Raw genomic sequence first — 14,742 nt, forward strand, 5'->3', positions numbered from 1 at the left:
GCGTTGATATTGGTGGTCGGTGTTTGGTAGCAGCTTCCCCGCGGACGCAGCCAGCTGTGCAGCGCAAAGAACTACCTGGCAAACGAACGCCATAGCTGACTCCAGTCAGCTTCATGGTGCTTCCACCGCAAGTAAAGCAAGACTAAAGGCATCGGACGCTACTTGAGCTCTTCTTGCAGGATGACACGGCCTTACCGACATGTGCAGCCTTCTGGAAGTTATTTTTCCAATCTTTGGAACGCTCCTCTACCTCAGCGATTGCTTCGGCCTCCCACCATCGTAGCCCTCACCCTTTCACTTGGTACCAACAGAGCCACGCCGTCGTCTAAGTGTCTTGATTCGCTGGACTCGTACGGATGTCCAAGGAAGCCACCTACCCCTTTTAGATCTAGTCCTGGACATACTCGATTCGTTCTTCTTCCATCGTCGCTGAAAGAAGCATCATTAGTGATGGATTCACTGCCAAGGCAGCATTCATACTGCCAGAACGTCTCCGGTAGCCTTTCTGCCGCCAATCGGAGCCCAAAGAAGAAGTCTAGTCAGATATGAAGGCTACTAGTACGGTGAAGGACACAGAATGGACAGCCCCAGGACGAATCAGAGGCCATATAATAGGGCAAGGGCCCGGTTTCATCGCAGACTTCATGCTTCCATTCTGCAGAATTAGGAAGCTTCAGACTTCCTCGCTCTTCTTCAGCGGCGTACCGTTCTTCTGGAGGAGACGCTAGAGGGTCTCCCTCTGTCTATATAAACTGGCCTCCCCCTGCCTCCCTTCAGTTCCCTCAGCCTGAAAGTTCCTCACTTCTCCAGTACAAAGTCGCCTTCAAACTTCTTTTTCCGAGCACTTTCAAACCTCCTCACACACCTCGAAACACAACACGCTTCCTCATCACCTCCACTCACATCGGCTACAAGCACGATGTCTTCTCCAAACACCATCACAATGGTGACGCCCGCGCCTCGTCCGAGCGTTGTTCTCCCCAACGAGATCCTCAAGATGATTCTCATGAACATCCTCATCTTCTCCACGGTCTCGCCTCGGGGCAGGCCAATCAACGCGTCCCGCTTCGCCATGCTCCACAAGAGCATACTGCACAAGCTCTGCGTCGTCTCTCGCCAGTTCCAGGCGGTCGCTCTCCAAGTTTTCTACGAAGAAAACTATTTCGAGTTCATCTCAAAGACATCACACCGCGCGCCACTCATGCCCTCTGTCCACCTCCTCCCCTCCCTCCGCCACATCCGGGTGCAGCTTGTCCTCACCGACAGCTACGCAGGAGAGCCGACTGTACTGCCCGACCGCATCCTCGACAACAGGATATACTTCCGCAACACTGCCGACCTCTTCAAGCACTGTCGCAGTGCCCACACCTTGCGGAAGCTCTCTGATCTGATGACCATGCAGAATCTGAGGACGATTCAGCTTCACATCACTCCCATCTTCAGCAACCCCGACTCCGAGGCGGCGGTCGCTATCTACCATCAGGCTCGCTTCATGATCGGCGCTCGTGATGAGTTCAACATCACCGTCGAGGCTGGCCTCTCCGACTTGAGGAGCGCCATGCTGAGCGAACTCTGGGCAGCTTTGTGAATTGTTTGTGGTGGTTGGTGGGGTTTGTCGTCTCCTGGCTTGGTCATTGCCATAGTGTAGTGCAGAATGAGATTCTTTGTCTTCTCCAACATGCTTTTGTGCATGGTGAATGTCGCTTGTGATTACTGTGAGTACCTCTTGGCTATTGTGACACGTTTCAATGCGACGATTTCCGATGCTACGTATGTCTTCAGGCTCAATCATTATGTGCATGATTGATCTCTGATAGTAGATTAAAGAACTCCTGGCTTACTTATGAAGTTCCTTATGACTGCTAATAATGTGAGGGAGACTTCTACTCGCGACGTACTGTTATATCCATTTCACGACCTCAGCCTCCACCTTGATAAATGGCTCTGCCTGCCACCAACCTTCAATGACCACCTCTTTCTTCGCCCTAATCACAAAACCCTCATCCCCTAGTCGGTTCAAAACAGTTTGTTCTCCACAATACATGCCCGGGGCTTCTTTTATCACCAAGCGCAAGAATTCGACTCTAGTAAGTCTGGCCCTCCCAGAACAAAGCTTGACAAGTGTCTGCCATTGGTATGAAGTGGTAAAATCCCGACTAAAGTATTCCAAAGAGATCATCAACTCCAGTCGCCGAATATGCTGTCTGGCATGTGGCGGGGGCAGCAAGACAGGACTTTCCCGAGGCTTATCTTCCATCCACGCCTTCAGAGTTCTCCCGCCTGAGGCGCATCGAAACTCGTTCTCGCGGTAAAAAGCCTCTAGAACGAGGGGATAGAGTGACTTGGATATAACCAGATACCTAGCCAAGCGACCGTTGCGAGATATATGGCTCTGAAATCGATCAGCGCAAACAGGTAGTCGTGGCACGGATGAGCCGAGGCCGAGACGAAGAGCGTGATGGAGGATTTGGATAATCAGCTCGTTAGGGAGGTGCGGATTCGTAGTCGATGGGGAAGTCATCTCTTCGGATTGGGTTGAGGAGATGGGTCGGCTTGATTTGTCGTTGGAAACTGATGATGGCGCGTTATTCATCGGCAAAGTCGAGGGTGGTGATTCCGATGCGGGAAGAATGGTGTGAGGTGAGTGGGACTCGATCTCGGCCATAGTCAACCCTCCGAACAGTTCAACCAGCTGCCTGAGTGGGGAGTCGACTTGGCTGTTAATCTCTTCTGGGTGTGTGGTTGCTGCGTATCGACGTGATCTTGACCCGATTGCACGGACTTCCAGTTTCACTCACCTTTAGTGCGATATATGTATTACCGGACTGTCCGAGTATGGTATGAGAGATCGATCCAAACGGACAGGATCTTCATTTTATTAGCATCGCATAATTCGAAGTCACGTAACTATGGGAAATGGCAGCATGGAACCGTGGTTTGCAAGTGGGTCCCATCATGGTCTCGAATAAGGTATAAATCAAAGGTGACCTTGGACAGCTTAGTATGAACAAAGAGACAGGTCGGCCTGAACGGCAGGATAGTTCTTCTTGGATGGAAACGTTGGTAATGCCAATGGCAGACATTGCAGGCGCGGGGGTGGTGAACAGCGACTTGGTGAGGGCTTGTCTGGGGTCTCAGCTTGAGACAGCGAATTTGGGGTAAAGGCATCTTCGCATAACTACTGTACATGGGCGGGCTGTCGCTGTGTCGAAAGGCGCGTCAAGGTATTAGAGAAGAGTGGAGGAGAAAGTCGGAAAAGTATCCGTCGTGTGTTTGGCCAGAAGGCGCGACCCGCGCGGAGCGTGTCCCCGCTGTCTGCCTTGCCTTCCTCTCCGCGCTATCTTCCCCACCATCGTACCCGGGTCCCCCATTGAGTCACATCCTGAACAGTTTTAATCAGGATGCATCCAGCTCATCGCCGCTCTCGTCAGTGGCAGCCATGTCCTCCTCAGCTCTGCATGCCTCCCTGACGCGCGCCTCGGTCGAAGCCGCCCACGCCCTCATCAAGCCGCACATCCACGATACGCCCGTCTTGACCAACACCACCCTGAACACTCTCGCCAATAAGCCTCAAGCTCCAGAGGCACTCCAGGGAACCCAATGGGAAGGCCAAGAGCCCGCTAAGCCCAAAGTGAATCTCTTCTGCAAGTGCGAAAACTTCCAGCGCATCGGCGCCTTCAAAGTACGCGGTGCTTTCCATGCCGTCACGCGATTGATCGAGCGGGATGGATTGGAAGAGGTGCAAAGAAAGGGAGTGGTTACACACAGTAGCGGTACGTCTACTTATGACCATACCAGGCAGGCAGGACTAACATCAACAGGAAACCATGCGCAGGCCCTCGCGCTTGCCGCAAGAACCTTCTCCATACCCGCACACATCGTCATGCCCTCCATATCCACGCCCTCGAAGATAGCAGGCACGCGGTCACAAGACGCCAACATCCACTTCTCCGGCTCCACGAGCACCGAACGCGAAGCCGTCGTCGCAGACGTAATCAAGGACACAGGCGCTACCCTGATCCCTCCCTACGACCATCCCCACATCATACTCGGCCAGGGCACCATGGCGCTGGAGATACAGCATCAAGTCAGCAAGCTTCTGGGAAGCGGCGAGAAGCTCGACGCTGTCATCGCGCCCTGTGGTGGCGGCGGCATGCTGAGCGGCATCGCAGTCGCTCTCCACGGCACTGGGGTACGTGTCTTCGGCGCAGAACCTAGTTTCCAGGGTGGTGACGATGCGAGGAGGGGCGTCGAAGCGGGCGAACGCGTTACCAGCGTCAAGACCTTGACTATCGCGGATGGTCTGCGTACGCCCCTCGGTGACCATACATGGGGTGTTATTTCGAACAAGGAATACGTGCATAGTCTATACGCCGTCACAGAGCAGAACATCAAAGACGCGATGAAGCTGGTGTTGGAGAGGATGAAGTGCTTCGTCGAGCCGAGCGCGGTTGTGGGTCTGGCGACTATCCTGTACAACGAGGACTTTAGGAACATGGTGGAGAGAGAGGCTGGGGATAAGGGCTGGAACATTGGCGTCGTCTTCAGTGGGGGGAATACCACGATTGAGGCCATCACCAAGATCTTTGCTGAAGTGCCGGAGGAGAGGGCGCAGAGACAAGAAGGCGTGTTGGGTAAAGATGGGCGGAGGGTGGCTGAGAACGTTGCCGGTTAGTGTTGTTTCGATATCACAGTAGAACAATCAATCTACGCAGACATCACGCATGCTTCATGATTTACATTACGTAGTCGCATTCATTGCGTTATACCATTAAACGGGCATACTGATAGTCTAGAACCACTTCTTGAACTCTCCACCCATGGTCCCTAGATCCCGAGAAACGATGCTGGTGTCGTTGCTCTGCAGGATCTTGGGCAGCGTGGTGAAAGGCTCCCGGCTGGTCAGGCTCTCAATACGTCCAAGCAAGAACTCAAGCTGGCGGTACGCGCTGCTAGGCTGGTACTGGGGTACCATGTGTCCACTCAGAGCTTGCTGAACATATGTGAGCTTCCTCTCGGTGATGGTCTTGCCCATGAGGCCCTTGGCGCTCAAACTGGTGAGGCTCAAGTCGTCGTGGTAAGGAACGTAGAAGTCATCGACAGGTGGGTTCTGGAAACCTTGCATGCCGCCCCAAGTCATGTTCTGGATAGCCATGAGAGTACCATTGTAGAGCAGGATGTAGTCGAGCTCGCCGTGTGCGATGACGGTGCGGTCTAGTGCGTCGATAACGCGGGGGATAACTTCCCAGGACGACTGGGGAGACGAGTCGGTGTCGAGAACGCCGTTGGAGCACTCAGCCCATGGCTGGATGGGCGCGTTGATGGCCTTTTGGACTTCGGTGCGGTTGAAGTAGATCTCGGTGTTGGGAGGGAGGTAGTCGAAAGAACCGGGGAAACCGAGAACGTCCCAGAGGAGAGGGCAGGTGGTGGCGATGGCGTAGACGTCGAAGCAAGGGTTGGTGTAGAAGACGGCGTTGTAGATGTCTTCCCACAGCCCGCAGCCTTCAGTCTTGGCGTCCTTCTCGGGGTACGGGAGCTTGCTGGGAGGAGGGAAAGTAAGGTACTTCTCCATGTACTCGGTGTAGCCGCAGGCCTCGGAGCGGTTGTGGATGTCGTCCATGAAGGTCTGGTTGAAGTTGAAGAGACCGGCCCATTGGTCGACGAAGGGGACAGCTGGGATGTCCTCTAGCAGGACGTCCTCGGCTACACTGGGGTCGTAGAACATGATGCCCTTGACGTCGTAGTAGCAGGAGTCGTTCTTGCTCAACATGGCATCGGCGATATAAGGGACGTAGCGTCCGGCGTACGACTCGCCAGTGATGTACACCTTGCGGTTCTGCAGACCGAATGTGTCGACAAAGTTCTTGAAGAAGCCGAGGAACTCCTCAGCGGTCTCCTCCTGAGAGGTAGCGGTAGCGTTTCCTTGGGTGAATCCGGTTCCTACGGGCTGTTCGACCCAGACCATGTTGGTAAGGTTGGCCCAGTTCCAGGGGTTGTATACAGCTGCTGGGCCGCTGCCGTATTGCCAGGAGATGGGACCATTCTCTTGGAGGAATCCCTCTAGAGAAGAGCAACCTGGGCCACCTATAAAATATGTTAAAGGTTGTCGATCATGTACTTGTGACTGCTCATACCGTTCAGCCAGATGGTGATCTCGTCATCCGCGTCTGGGTTCTCGGATGGGAAGAACCAGAAGTACAGTTCAGAGGTCTCGTTGGCGGCATCGCTGATGGGCAAAAGACCAGCGTAGGACTCGCCAATGTCGAAGTCGACGTCGGGGATCGCTCCCGCAGTTCCGTTGACAGCGAATGCTGCGAGCTGTTAGCTAGTGGTGCGTAGGATTAGACGTTTACCATACCCTTGGACGCCTCAGTGGTGATGATCTGAGTGGTCTGACGCTTGTGAGGGCGAAGACTGGTCTCGGGGACAGTCAGACGAGGACGAGGAAGTTCCGTCTTCTTGCCGACAGATCGAGCGCTTCGTGCGGAAACGCTTGCTGTGAGGCCACCAACGGCGAGGAGTGAAAGAAGCTGCATCTTGACGTGCTTCGCGATCGCAGTGCCGGGGTTGTTCGTTAGTCAAGCTCGTGCTGTGACTATCAATGGCCGTGAAGAAGAGGGAACCGAGCGGGCAGCCCAGCCTTCTTGAAGTAAAAGCGTGGAGCGCCAGACCGACGTCACTTCGGGTCTACCACGCACGCGACGCGGCCTACATCTTCCTGTACCTGCACAAACACAGATAGCTCATGGCGAACATAGCTCCAGCTCTTTACCTGATTAGGCAGGCGTGAAGTTCCGTCGCATATTGTTGCTTACCCCCGAAGCACACCGAAATCATTCAAACGCTTGACCCTGCGCATGAGCTCCGTTATACTCTAGTATAGTTGTATGCGCACGATCGCGAAGTTGTGTAGTTGAGGTTTGAACATGGCGCGATGGTAGTCGACATTGCTGCGATTGCTCATGATGCTGGTACTGTTTTCCAGGTACGACCGCGATAGAGGCGGGGAATGCATGCGACTAGACACACGACCACACTGGTGGACCGAAGCTAACGGCGCAAAGCTTCTCCAAGGCCCGCCAAAGACGCCGCCACTGCCTTCAAGCACTGGCAGGTCCACTTCGTATTTCTTGATAGTGGACGGGGAACTATCTCTTCGGGCTTTTCGACACCAACTCTTATCTCTGGCCGCAATCCGGGGCCACGGTAGGCTCAGTGCGCGTCATCAGGTACTGGGGCAAAGGATGGTCGAGCTGCGCGATTGGCTGAAGTCGGCCTTCGAGAAAATCGCTCCCATACAGGTGTCGAAGGATCAAGCACCATGGCGGATGCTTGTCATGCTTCGGCGCAGATAAGTCTTGTGCGCTTTAACCGCATGGGGAAGCTCGCGAAAATTGATGCTGTGGCGGGTCGCTGTGACGAAAACAATGTGGTCAATCAAACACATGGGCTTTCCCGTCTCCTCTGAAGGGTCTGAAGCAACGACTGTTGAAATGATGTCTGCAGGACCATGGCTTGAGGTGCGTTCAAGGTTTGTGAGAGTGTCAGCATGTCAGCAACAATCGGTTGTGGCTTCCGCGCGTCAAGTGGCTGATTGGTCGCGCACCCGGAGAAGCCGCCATCGTCACTGAGGGGCGCGTTTTGATATCGATTCCACTGAGTTAAAGCAAGCAGACTGGAAAATCTCGCGTCAAAGTAGACACCAGGATGTCAATTTCATGACAGGAATTGCTCTATGGATGAAGAATTATCTAGGTAAAGAAGGTCACAAGTCTTTGCTTGCACTATGCCTCTCCACGTAGGCCTCCACGACGAACGCGGCGCTCACCGTATTGCGGCGCAGTTACGAGGCGAACCAGTTGCTCGAAATCGGGTGTACCATAACCAGTCACAGGATCCCATCCCTCCGTCGCATTCCAGGAAGCGTAAGGCACAAGTGCGGTTGGAAGTCCGGAGTAGATGGAACGACCAGTGCAACCACGAGAGCCTCCATCGACAATGTCGTTTAGACCCTTGTAGCCCTGCTCGTAGATCCAAGGGTTCAGGAAACCAAGTGAAGGCATGCCAGCCGCAATGCGAGCGTTGTTGAGAAGCGCAATGACCGATGCGAAGACGGGCGCTGAGGCACTAGTTCCTCCAACAGACGACAGTCGACCCTTATCAACGACCTAGAGAAGGAAGTCAGTATCTGTCTCACATGCAGTTTGTACAGGGAGTATAACTTACCTGGAAACCGAGTCCTTGAGCGGCGACGTCAGGGAATCCACGGCCGTTGGGGTTGTAAAGGCCTTCCCATTGAGATCCGAGCTTGCCAAGATAGTCGGAAACTGCCTTCTCTTGGTATGTTGGGCGAGGCCACAGATCAGAGAAGCCACCAGAAGAGAAATCAACAGCACGCTCAGGCTCTACTCCGCGAGTGCCACCTACGGAGGTGACGTAGGGGCATGAGGCGGGGAAGATTGGCTGGAGACGGGTCGTGTTCTTGCCGTCGTTGGTCTGACAAGCGGAGCCTGGACCAGTATCACCGCTGGCTGAGTATTGTTAGCACTCAGGTTTACATTGATGGAAGCTTTGAGTGAGAAAATACTTACAGAAGATGACTGAGACGCCACGAGAACCGAGCTGACCGATCATATCACAGACCTTCTTGGCGTACTCGGCAGGGACGCTTTGCTCCGTCTCACCGTACGAGGTGGTTAGTACTTGGGGCAGCTCTTCATCCTCCAGACCCACAAGGTAAGTGAAGAAATCCAAGTAGGGCTCATTGTTGTTGTCGTCCTCATCGGGCTGATCAAGATCAGGGACCAACAGTCCTCGTCCTGGAACAGTGTAAAACGTGGTTGATATGTTCACCAGGCCGGCTGTGTACTGGATATCGAGATTGGCCTCGACGCTATTGGCCGATGAGTTCTGGGGAAACGGTCCATCGTTGACAGACTGTACTCCAAAGCTTTTACCAGCGAGACTTTGAGAAAACCTCTGTGTGAACAGGTCGAGATCGTTGAAACGAGCGTATTGCTCAAGGAACCCGCTCACTCCGATCGTTACGTTGGCCTGGTCGCTAACGTCATAGTCTTGGAAGTTGTATAGGTCTGCGAGGCAATCAGGCGTGATCCTTGTGTTACACGTGGCATTAACAGCAGCAAGCTTGGAGAAAGGCGCAATTTCCTGTGTGAGGACTTGGCTATCTTCGGCGCGCATTTGACCGAAGCGAGTAGTAGGTTGGATCATATCAATGTGGCTGCGAACCTCCACGGGGACAGAGTAGCCCAACGAACGAGTCCTCTTGACTCCAGGGCGTGCGTGGCTCTGGTAGGTCTTGAACGTGGTGCCCATCATCTGTTCTGCGCGCTTCACAGGAGCGAGGAAGTTGATCCATTCGCCGTCATTCTGGATGTCTCGAGGCTCGACGCCGGATTGCTCCAGCCAATTAAGCACATTTGCAGTTGAGTCGGCTCTAGGCTTGATGAGATCCTTCAGTTCGTCTCGCTTAAGGTGCTGGCCGTAGCGGGGGTGGCTGGGAGTTGAAACCTCCAAGAGCGTCCTCTCAAACAGGTCTGGGTTTGCCTGCGATGATCAGTATTCGACTTTCAACATCTCAACCATGGAGGCCTTCCTGATCTGCTTCGCGATGACTTACCGAGCGTACTGCAATGCGGAAATGGAGCTTGCGCTCGGGCGCTGGAACACCAATCTCGCTCCATCCCTCAGGTACAGTGTTCAGACGTTCGACAACTTCGTTGCCCTCGATGTGAGAAGTACGGGAGGTAGATCCAGCGCTGACACCAGAAATGGCCAGTAGGCCTGTGAAGGCGGCAGTGGTGTACCTCATGCTAGCCGGCGACGTTGATCGTGTGGAACCAGAAGTGGCAGGACAGAAGGAGATGTATGCTCGACCCTGGTTGCTTGGCAGCAAACGAAAGCAACGGATGGGTTGGAAACTGCGATGACAACCACGGCGAGAGCGGACATATACTGGGCTGCCAAGCCGTGGAGATTTAGACACCCAACGTAGTCACCTGGGTGACCTATCGTATCCAGATGTTTCAAGTACATGATGCAGGTAGCCTCCGGGATCAACGTGATCGGCTCTTGATTGGAGTGATGGCTGATCACCCCCAGCCGTGTTTAGGTAACAACGTTCTGAAGCACCTTCCCCTTTGCCTCTCGCGGTTGTCTCGAATATAGAAAGTAGGCCGTACCGCTCCTCACAGCTTTGGGGATGGGTATCGCTGTTTATTGCAGGGCTCCATGGTCCACGGGTGCGGAACGGCCCAATTTTGTCTAACTCCGTTCCGTTCTGCTAGAAGGAGCACAGATCTGCGCAGCATGCATCCTTTTATCCTCATACCAATAGCCGGCTCATGCATGCAGTGCGCTGATCTCCAGGCTGGCTCAATGCTTACAGGATCTGAACATTGGCGAAAAGAAGCGTGGGCTCATGCATGGTCTCAGTGCTCTTGTCCCGGATAGTGTGCAGCGCAAGAATGCTTGTGAGAGCTTCATGGGATTGGCGGCGGGTCGGCACTGTGACGACAAGTGGCGCTCGAGGGCGGCCCGTGCTGCACCTCAGCCTGCACGCAGCCTGGCCCAACGATCGCAGCGAAGTTGCTCCAGCGACCATCAAACAACGAACAGTACGGGCACGATGTCTCAAGACGCATAATGACGGACTTCGTTAATGCGTATTGCACATCAGCTCTTACAGACAGCTTCCTCTACTGCCCTCCTGCATCTACTTCTCTTCGCTAGATTCAACGCGTCCCTCGAACCCACTCTCAAGGATGGCGATGAGATCATCGAGCCGCTGAACGACGAGATCCGTGTGCTGGTGCTCCGCAAGATGCTTGTTGACGTCGTTGACTAGCAGCACAGTCGCAGCTCCCGCACGATGACCAGCCGTCATGTCGTCAATCGAATCGCCAACCATGATCAGACTCTTTCCTCCGTCTTCGTGCATCCAGTCCTTCGCAATGTGCAGAATGCCTGCCGGGTCGGGCTTGGGTGGCCTAAACTCTCGCGTCACGACAGGGCTAAATTTTGATGTTGGCAGAAAAGTAGTGAGAAGATGAGTGACGGGTGCGTCGAAGTTGCGTGTGCAGATGCCCTTCTTGATGCCACGAGAGTCCAGATATTCCATGAGCTCTACGAGCCCGGCCTGCGGCTGTTGGGACTTCATTGCGATGCGCTCAATGTCCCGGATCTTCTCCTGTGCTTCTTCCTGCTCGCCCTCGGGTAGCGAGTAGATGTGGTCCAGGATGTCCGTCGGCTTTTCGATCCCCAGGGCTGATCGCATCTCTGCGAACATGTAGTTTTGAGGCAGACCTAAGTCATTCAGTACATGAACACAGGTGCACGATATCAGAAAACATACATAACGTGCCGTCGACATCAAACACAATGCCCTTTAGCAGTGGTCTAGTGTCCCCTTCCTTCTTTTTCGCGGGATCCAGTGGTGCAAACCGCCGCGGTCGCACGGGCTGCGACATGCTGTTCACCGATCGTGTCGCACGCAAGCAGATCCGGATGTTGTTAGCTCCAGATGGCTTGCAGAGGCCCCTAAGCTGGTTGGAATGTCGTGATATGATGGCATTCATGTTGGTGGGGTTGTACAAGCCGGTCTTATTCTGGAAGTGGGTCCGTTTGCAGCCGCAGCCTTTGCGCGTGGCCTCTGGCCTTCTGGGCTAGTTTGGCGGGGATGACGCATCACCACGACTCCCTTCTGTCTTCATACCAAACTTCGACTGCGCGCTCCAGCATCGAAGAGATCACTTACTTGTGCATCAGACTATGAAGTTGGCTACACGATGATGACAGTGCTCCAGCCCAGAGACTGCTCCTATTTGGGACATGTTTCAACAGTACTACAAGGTCAAGAAAGGGCAGGGAAGGCAAATATGGTCAAGTCAAACGTCTATTAACTCTTTGAGCGAGCTTCTCGTGAATTTGCATCACGTGCGTATCTTGCATTAAGGTCTTGCAGTAACAGTGCAAGTAAAAAGGTTTCTAAAATAAGGTTCTCAAGAAAGGAAGTGCCAAACTGGGGATCAACTAGCTGATCGCATTACTGCGCCAGAGACGCTTACAACCAACTATCTAGAACAGGCTCAAGGTAGAGTTGGCCGATGGGCGGATGTTGTAGTACTTCGACTTGGGGTAGTACAGGTTGTTCATGTTCTGGACAAAGCTCTCGGGACCACCCAGCTTCTTGACAACGGTAGCAACGATGCTCTTGTCGCTGGTGGCCGGGAAGTCACCAGATGACTCCCACCACCAAGCACCACCGAGACCCTCCTCCATCAAGTAGTCAGTCTTCCAGGAGGCGACCTTGGGTGTGTCGAAGGTGACGAGCTCCTTAGCAACAGGGTCCCAGCTCCAGCTGGCCAGAGTCTCCTTGTCGGTGTAGACCTTGCTGCCGTTGACGGGAAGGACCTTGTAGTCAAGGGTACCGGGCTCCCAGGTTCCTGCAGTAGATCCGTTGAACTTCTGGCCGAGACCGCGTTGGTCCTTGCTCATGTCGATGACGTTGGCGAATCCGCGACCGTAGAGGGGCATACCGAGCTGGATCTTGGCGGGGGAAGCGACGATCATCTTGTAGTAATCGATGGCCTGCTTGGTGTTGAAAGGAACAAATGACTTTGTCTTGCTGTTCCAGCCGTCGGTGGACTTGGGGTTGGTGGAGCTGGGGTACACGTTGCTGAGGTGTCCAGTGTAGTTGGAGAAACCGGGGCCCTGGTAGTCGAAGGCCATCAGGTTCCAGTTGTCAACGTAGGGGTCCATCCTGGCAATGGGCATAACGACGAAACGTTCGGGACCAGCTGGGGCGGAAATGCCGATGTCGAAGTGGTAGCCGGCGGCGTTCACAGCAGAGTAAGCATCGAAAGTCTGTTAGGGCGTTAGTTTTGCGAATATTCGAATCTTGAGGGCACGGTTCGTACCTGGCGGCAGCGCATGAGAGTGTCGACAAAGTTGTCACCGTCAGTCTCGTCTTCTGGGTACTCCCAGTCGACGTCGAGGCCATCAATGCCCAAGTCGGCGATGAGTTGGATGGCACTGTCGCAGAACTTCTGTCTGCCCTCAGCAGTGGCAAGAGCAGGCTTGAAGTTGGCCCTGAAGCTCCAGCCACCGACTGAGAGAATGACCTTCAGGTTGCGGTTCTGCTGCTTGAGCTTGTAAAGCTGGTTGAAGTTACCAAGCAGCTGGGTACCGTTGGTGGCGACATCTCCGGGGTAGGGGAACTGGGTATCAGCCCACTCGTCGGAAAGGATGATCTCGCCGGTCTGGTTGTTCACATTCGCGAAACCGTAGTTGACCTTGGTCAGCTTGTCGGCTGGGAGGTCGGTGACCATGTGCTTGCGCGCGTAGATGGCCCAGTTGGTGTAGAAGATACCAGACTGGTACTGACCACCACCGTAGCCACCACCGTAACCGAGATCACGTGCGTGTGCGTGCTTGTGGCCATGGACGGCTGGAGCAGCCGAGCCTACAGAGGCCAGAGAGAAGAGAGCGGCGGCGTTGGAGAAACGCATGTTGAAAGAGAGGACGGCGAGTAGCCAAAAAGGTCAAAAAAGAGGTTGAAGGGAAGCTTGCAGGATGTGCGAGTGATGGATACTGCAACACTCACGAGGATGCAGCCCTTACATACCTCTCATATTGGCCGCTGCCCTACTTAGTGGTCTTTCGTCGGTCTACGTCGGTGTCCAAGCCCCAAAGCTTAACATTTGGCCGTGGCGTGGACTCGAAACGGCGAACAACTCTCTTTCGCTGTTCATGCCAACGCTCCCCAAGCCAGGTTTCGCAGTGCTCTCCAGAGTATACGGACCGAAGCGATCATGTTCATGGGGTGTGGGTAATTAAACCCAGTCCAAGCGCTGAGTTTATTCGCTAGTCTGTCAGAGTCGGGCCTTCTTGGGCTTCTTCGTTTCGTCTAGAGTGTCCCTTGATCTTTGACAAGGCGCCCGCCTCATCCGATTGCTCCCCTGATCCAAGATGATACTTCGACCGGAGGTTACCGTCACAGCGCATGAACATAATAGGGCTGACGTTGGCGACGGACGTCAGATGTGACCGCGCAATCTAAGTTGGGATCTTGGTCGCTCTAGCTTAGCTTGACAACTCAATTCTCGTCGCCGTTAGGCCAACCCATCGACTTACTTCACGTTTGACTTGCTGAGAGATCTGGTGGTATTCCAATCGGGTTCGCATTGTTGGCGGTGTAATGTAGCCCGATCGCTTGGCTTTGATGCGAATTCACACTGGTCTCAACTCGCGGTCGATCTTCCGGCTTCATTTCGATGCTGACAATATCGACTGTTCCACCCCACCTTGGTCGCGACGATGTCAAACGTAGAAACGTTCTCGTACAACCTGTCGCGGAGGAAATGTCGGCACTAGAATGCTGTCAGATCCACGGCCCGGTTCGTTCAAATAGACTGCGCGAGTGCAGGCGCTGGCGTCGCCTCCGAAGCTGCGCGCACACCGATTCCTGTCCAAGTTCTACCAAGATGTCTTGTCAGCTTGTATGAAGCATCTCAGACTATACTTACGGCGCGATGTTGATGTAATCAACTACGTCCCCTCTCTTTGCAGTACAATGATTTCCTACATCGCGCGATTAGATCTTTGACATGAGCGCATGCCCAATCTGTCACGAGTCATTTGTGCTTACTTCGATTGCTCATCTTCGCGCTCGAGCCCCAGCAAACCCAATCGTTAGCGTCGATGTTTCCAAATGCGCATGAG

At 54.0% G+C, this 14,742-nt stretch overlaps 6 protein-coding genes across 6 annotated transcripts; 2 read left to right on the forward strand and 4 right to left on the reverse strand.

Moving 5' to 3' along the window:
• Positions 1 to 943: 943 nt before the first annotated feature.
• Positions 944 to 1,588, forward strand: J4E83_003412 (uncharacterized protein; the record flags this gene model as incomplete). Its single annotated transcript, XM_049330349.1, has 1 exon — positions 944 to 1,588. The coding sequence occupies one exon, from the start codon at positions 944 to 946 to the stop codon at positions 1,586 to 1,588; it is 645 nt and encodes a 214-aa protein (XP_049190845.1).
• A 1,851-nt stretch (positions 1,589 to 3,439) lies between these two features.
• On the forward strand, positions 3,440 to 4,675 carry J4E83_003413 (uncharacterized protein; the record flags this gene model as incomplete). Its single annotated transcript, XM_049330350.1, has 2 exons — positions 3,440 to 3,773; positions 3,822 to 4,675. The coding sequence occupies 2 exons, from the start codon at positions 3,440 to 3,442 to the stop codon at positions 4,673 to 4,675; spliced, it is 1,188 nt and encodes a 395-aa protein (XP_049190846.1).
• A 117-nt stretch (positions 4,676 to 4,792) lies between these two features.
• On the reverse strand, positions 4,793 to 6,536 carry J4E83_003414 (uncharacterized protein; the record flags this gene model as incomplete). The annotated part of the gene is made up of 3 exons (XM_049330351.1): positions 4,793 to 6,084; positions 6,135 to 6,311; positions 6,359 to 6,536. 3 exons carry the CDS (start codon positions 6,534 to 6,536, stop codon positions 4,793 to 4,795), a joined length of 1,647 nt encoding a protein of 548 aa, XP_049190847.1.
• A 1,248-nt stretch (positions 6,537 to 7,784) lies between these two features.
• On the reverse strand, positions 7,785 to 9,832 carry J4E83_003415 (uncharacterized protein; the record flags this gene model as incomplete). The annotated part of the gene is made up of 4 exons (XM_049330352.1): positions 7,785 to 8,168; positions 8,227 to 8,531; positions 8,592 to 9,567; positions 9,641 to 9,832. 4 exons carry the CDS (start codon positions 9,830 to 9,832, stop codon positions 7,785 to 7,787), a joined length of 1,857 nt encoding a protein of 618 aa, XP_049190848.1.
• Positions 9,833 to 10,735: 903 nt separating this feature from the next.
• J4E83_003416 (uncharacterized protein) lies at positions 10,736 to 11,489 on the reverse strand (the record flags this gene model as incomplete). Its single annotated transcript, XM_049330353.1, has 2 exons — positions 10,736 to 11,325; positions 11,375 to 11,489. 2 exons carry the CDS (start codon positions 11,487 to 11,489, stop codon positions 10,736 to 10,738), a joined length of 705 nt encoding a protein of 234 aa, XP_049190849.1.
• A 607-nt stretch (positions 11,490 to 12,096) lies between these two features.
• J4E83_003417 (uncharacterized protein) lies at positions 12,097 to 13,529 on the reverse strand (the record flags this gene model as incomplete). Its single annotated transcript, XM_049330354.1, has 2 exons — positions 12,097 to 12,885; positions 12,939 to 13,529. 2 exons carry the CDS (start codon positions 13,527 to 13,529, stop codon positions 12,097 to 12,099), a joined length of 1,380 nt encoding a protein of 459 aa, XP_049190850.1.
• Positions 13,530 to 14,742: the final 1,213 nt, after the last annotated feature.

The sequence above is a fragment of the Alternaria metachromatica genome (assembly GCF_023757995.1).
Source record: "Alternaria metachromatica strain BMP 0045 chromosome Unknown scaffold_5, whole genome shotgun sequence".
Taxonomy (NCBI): Eukaryota; Fungi; Ascomycota; class Dothideomycetes; order Pleosporales; family Pleosporaceae; genus Alternaria; species Alternaria metachromatica.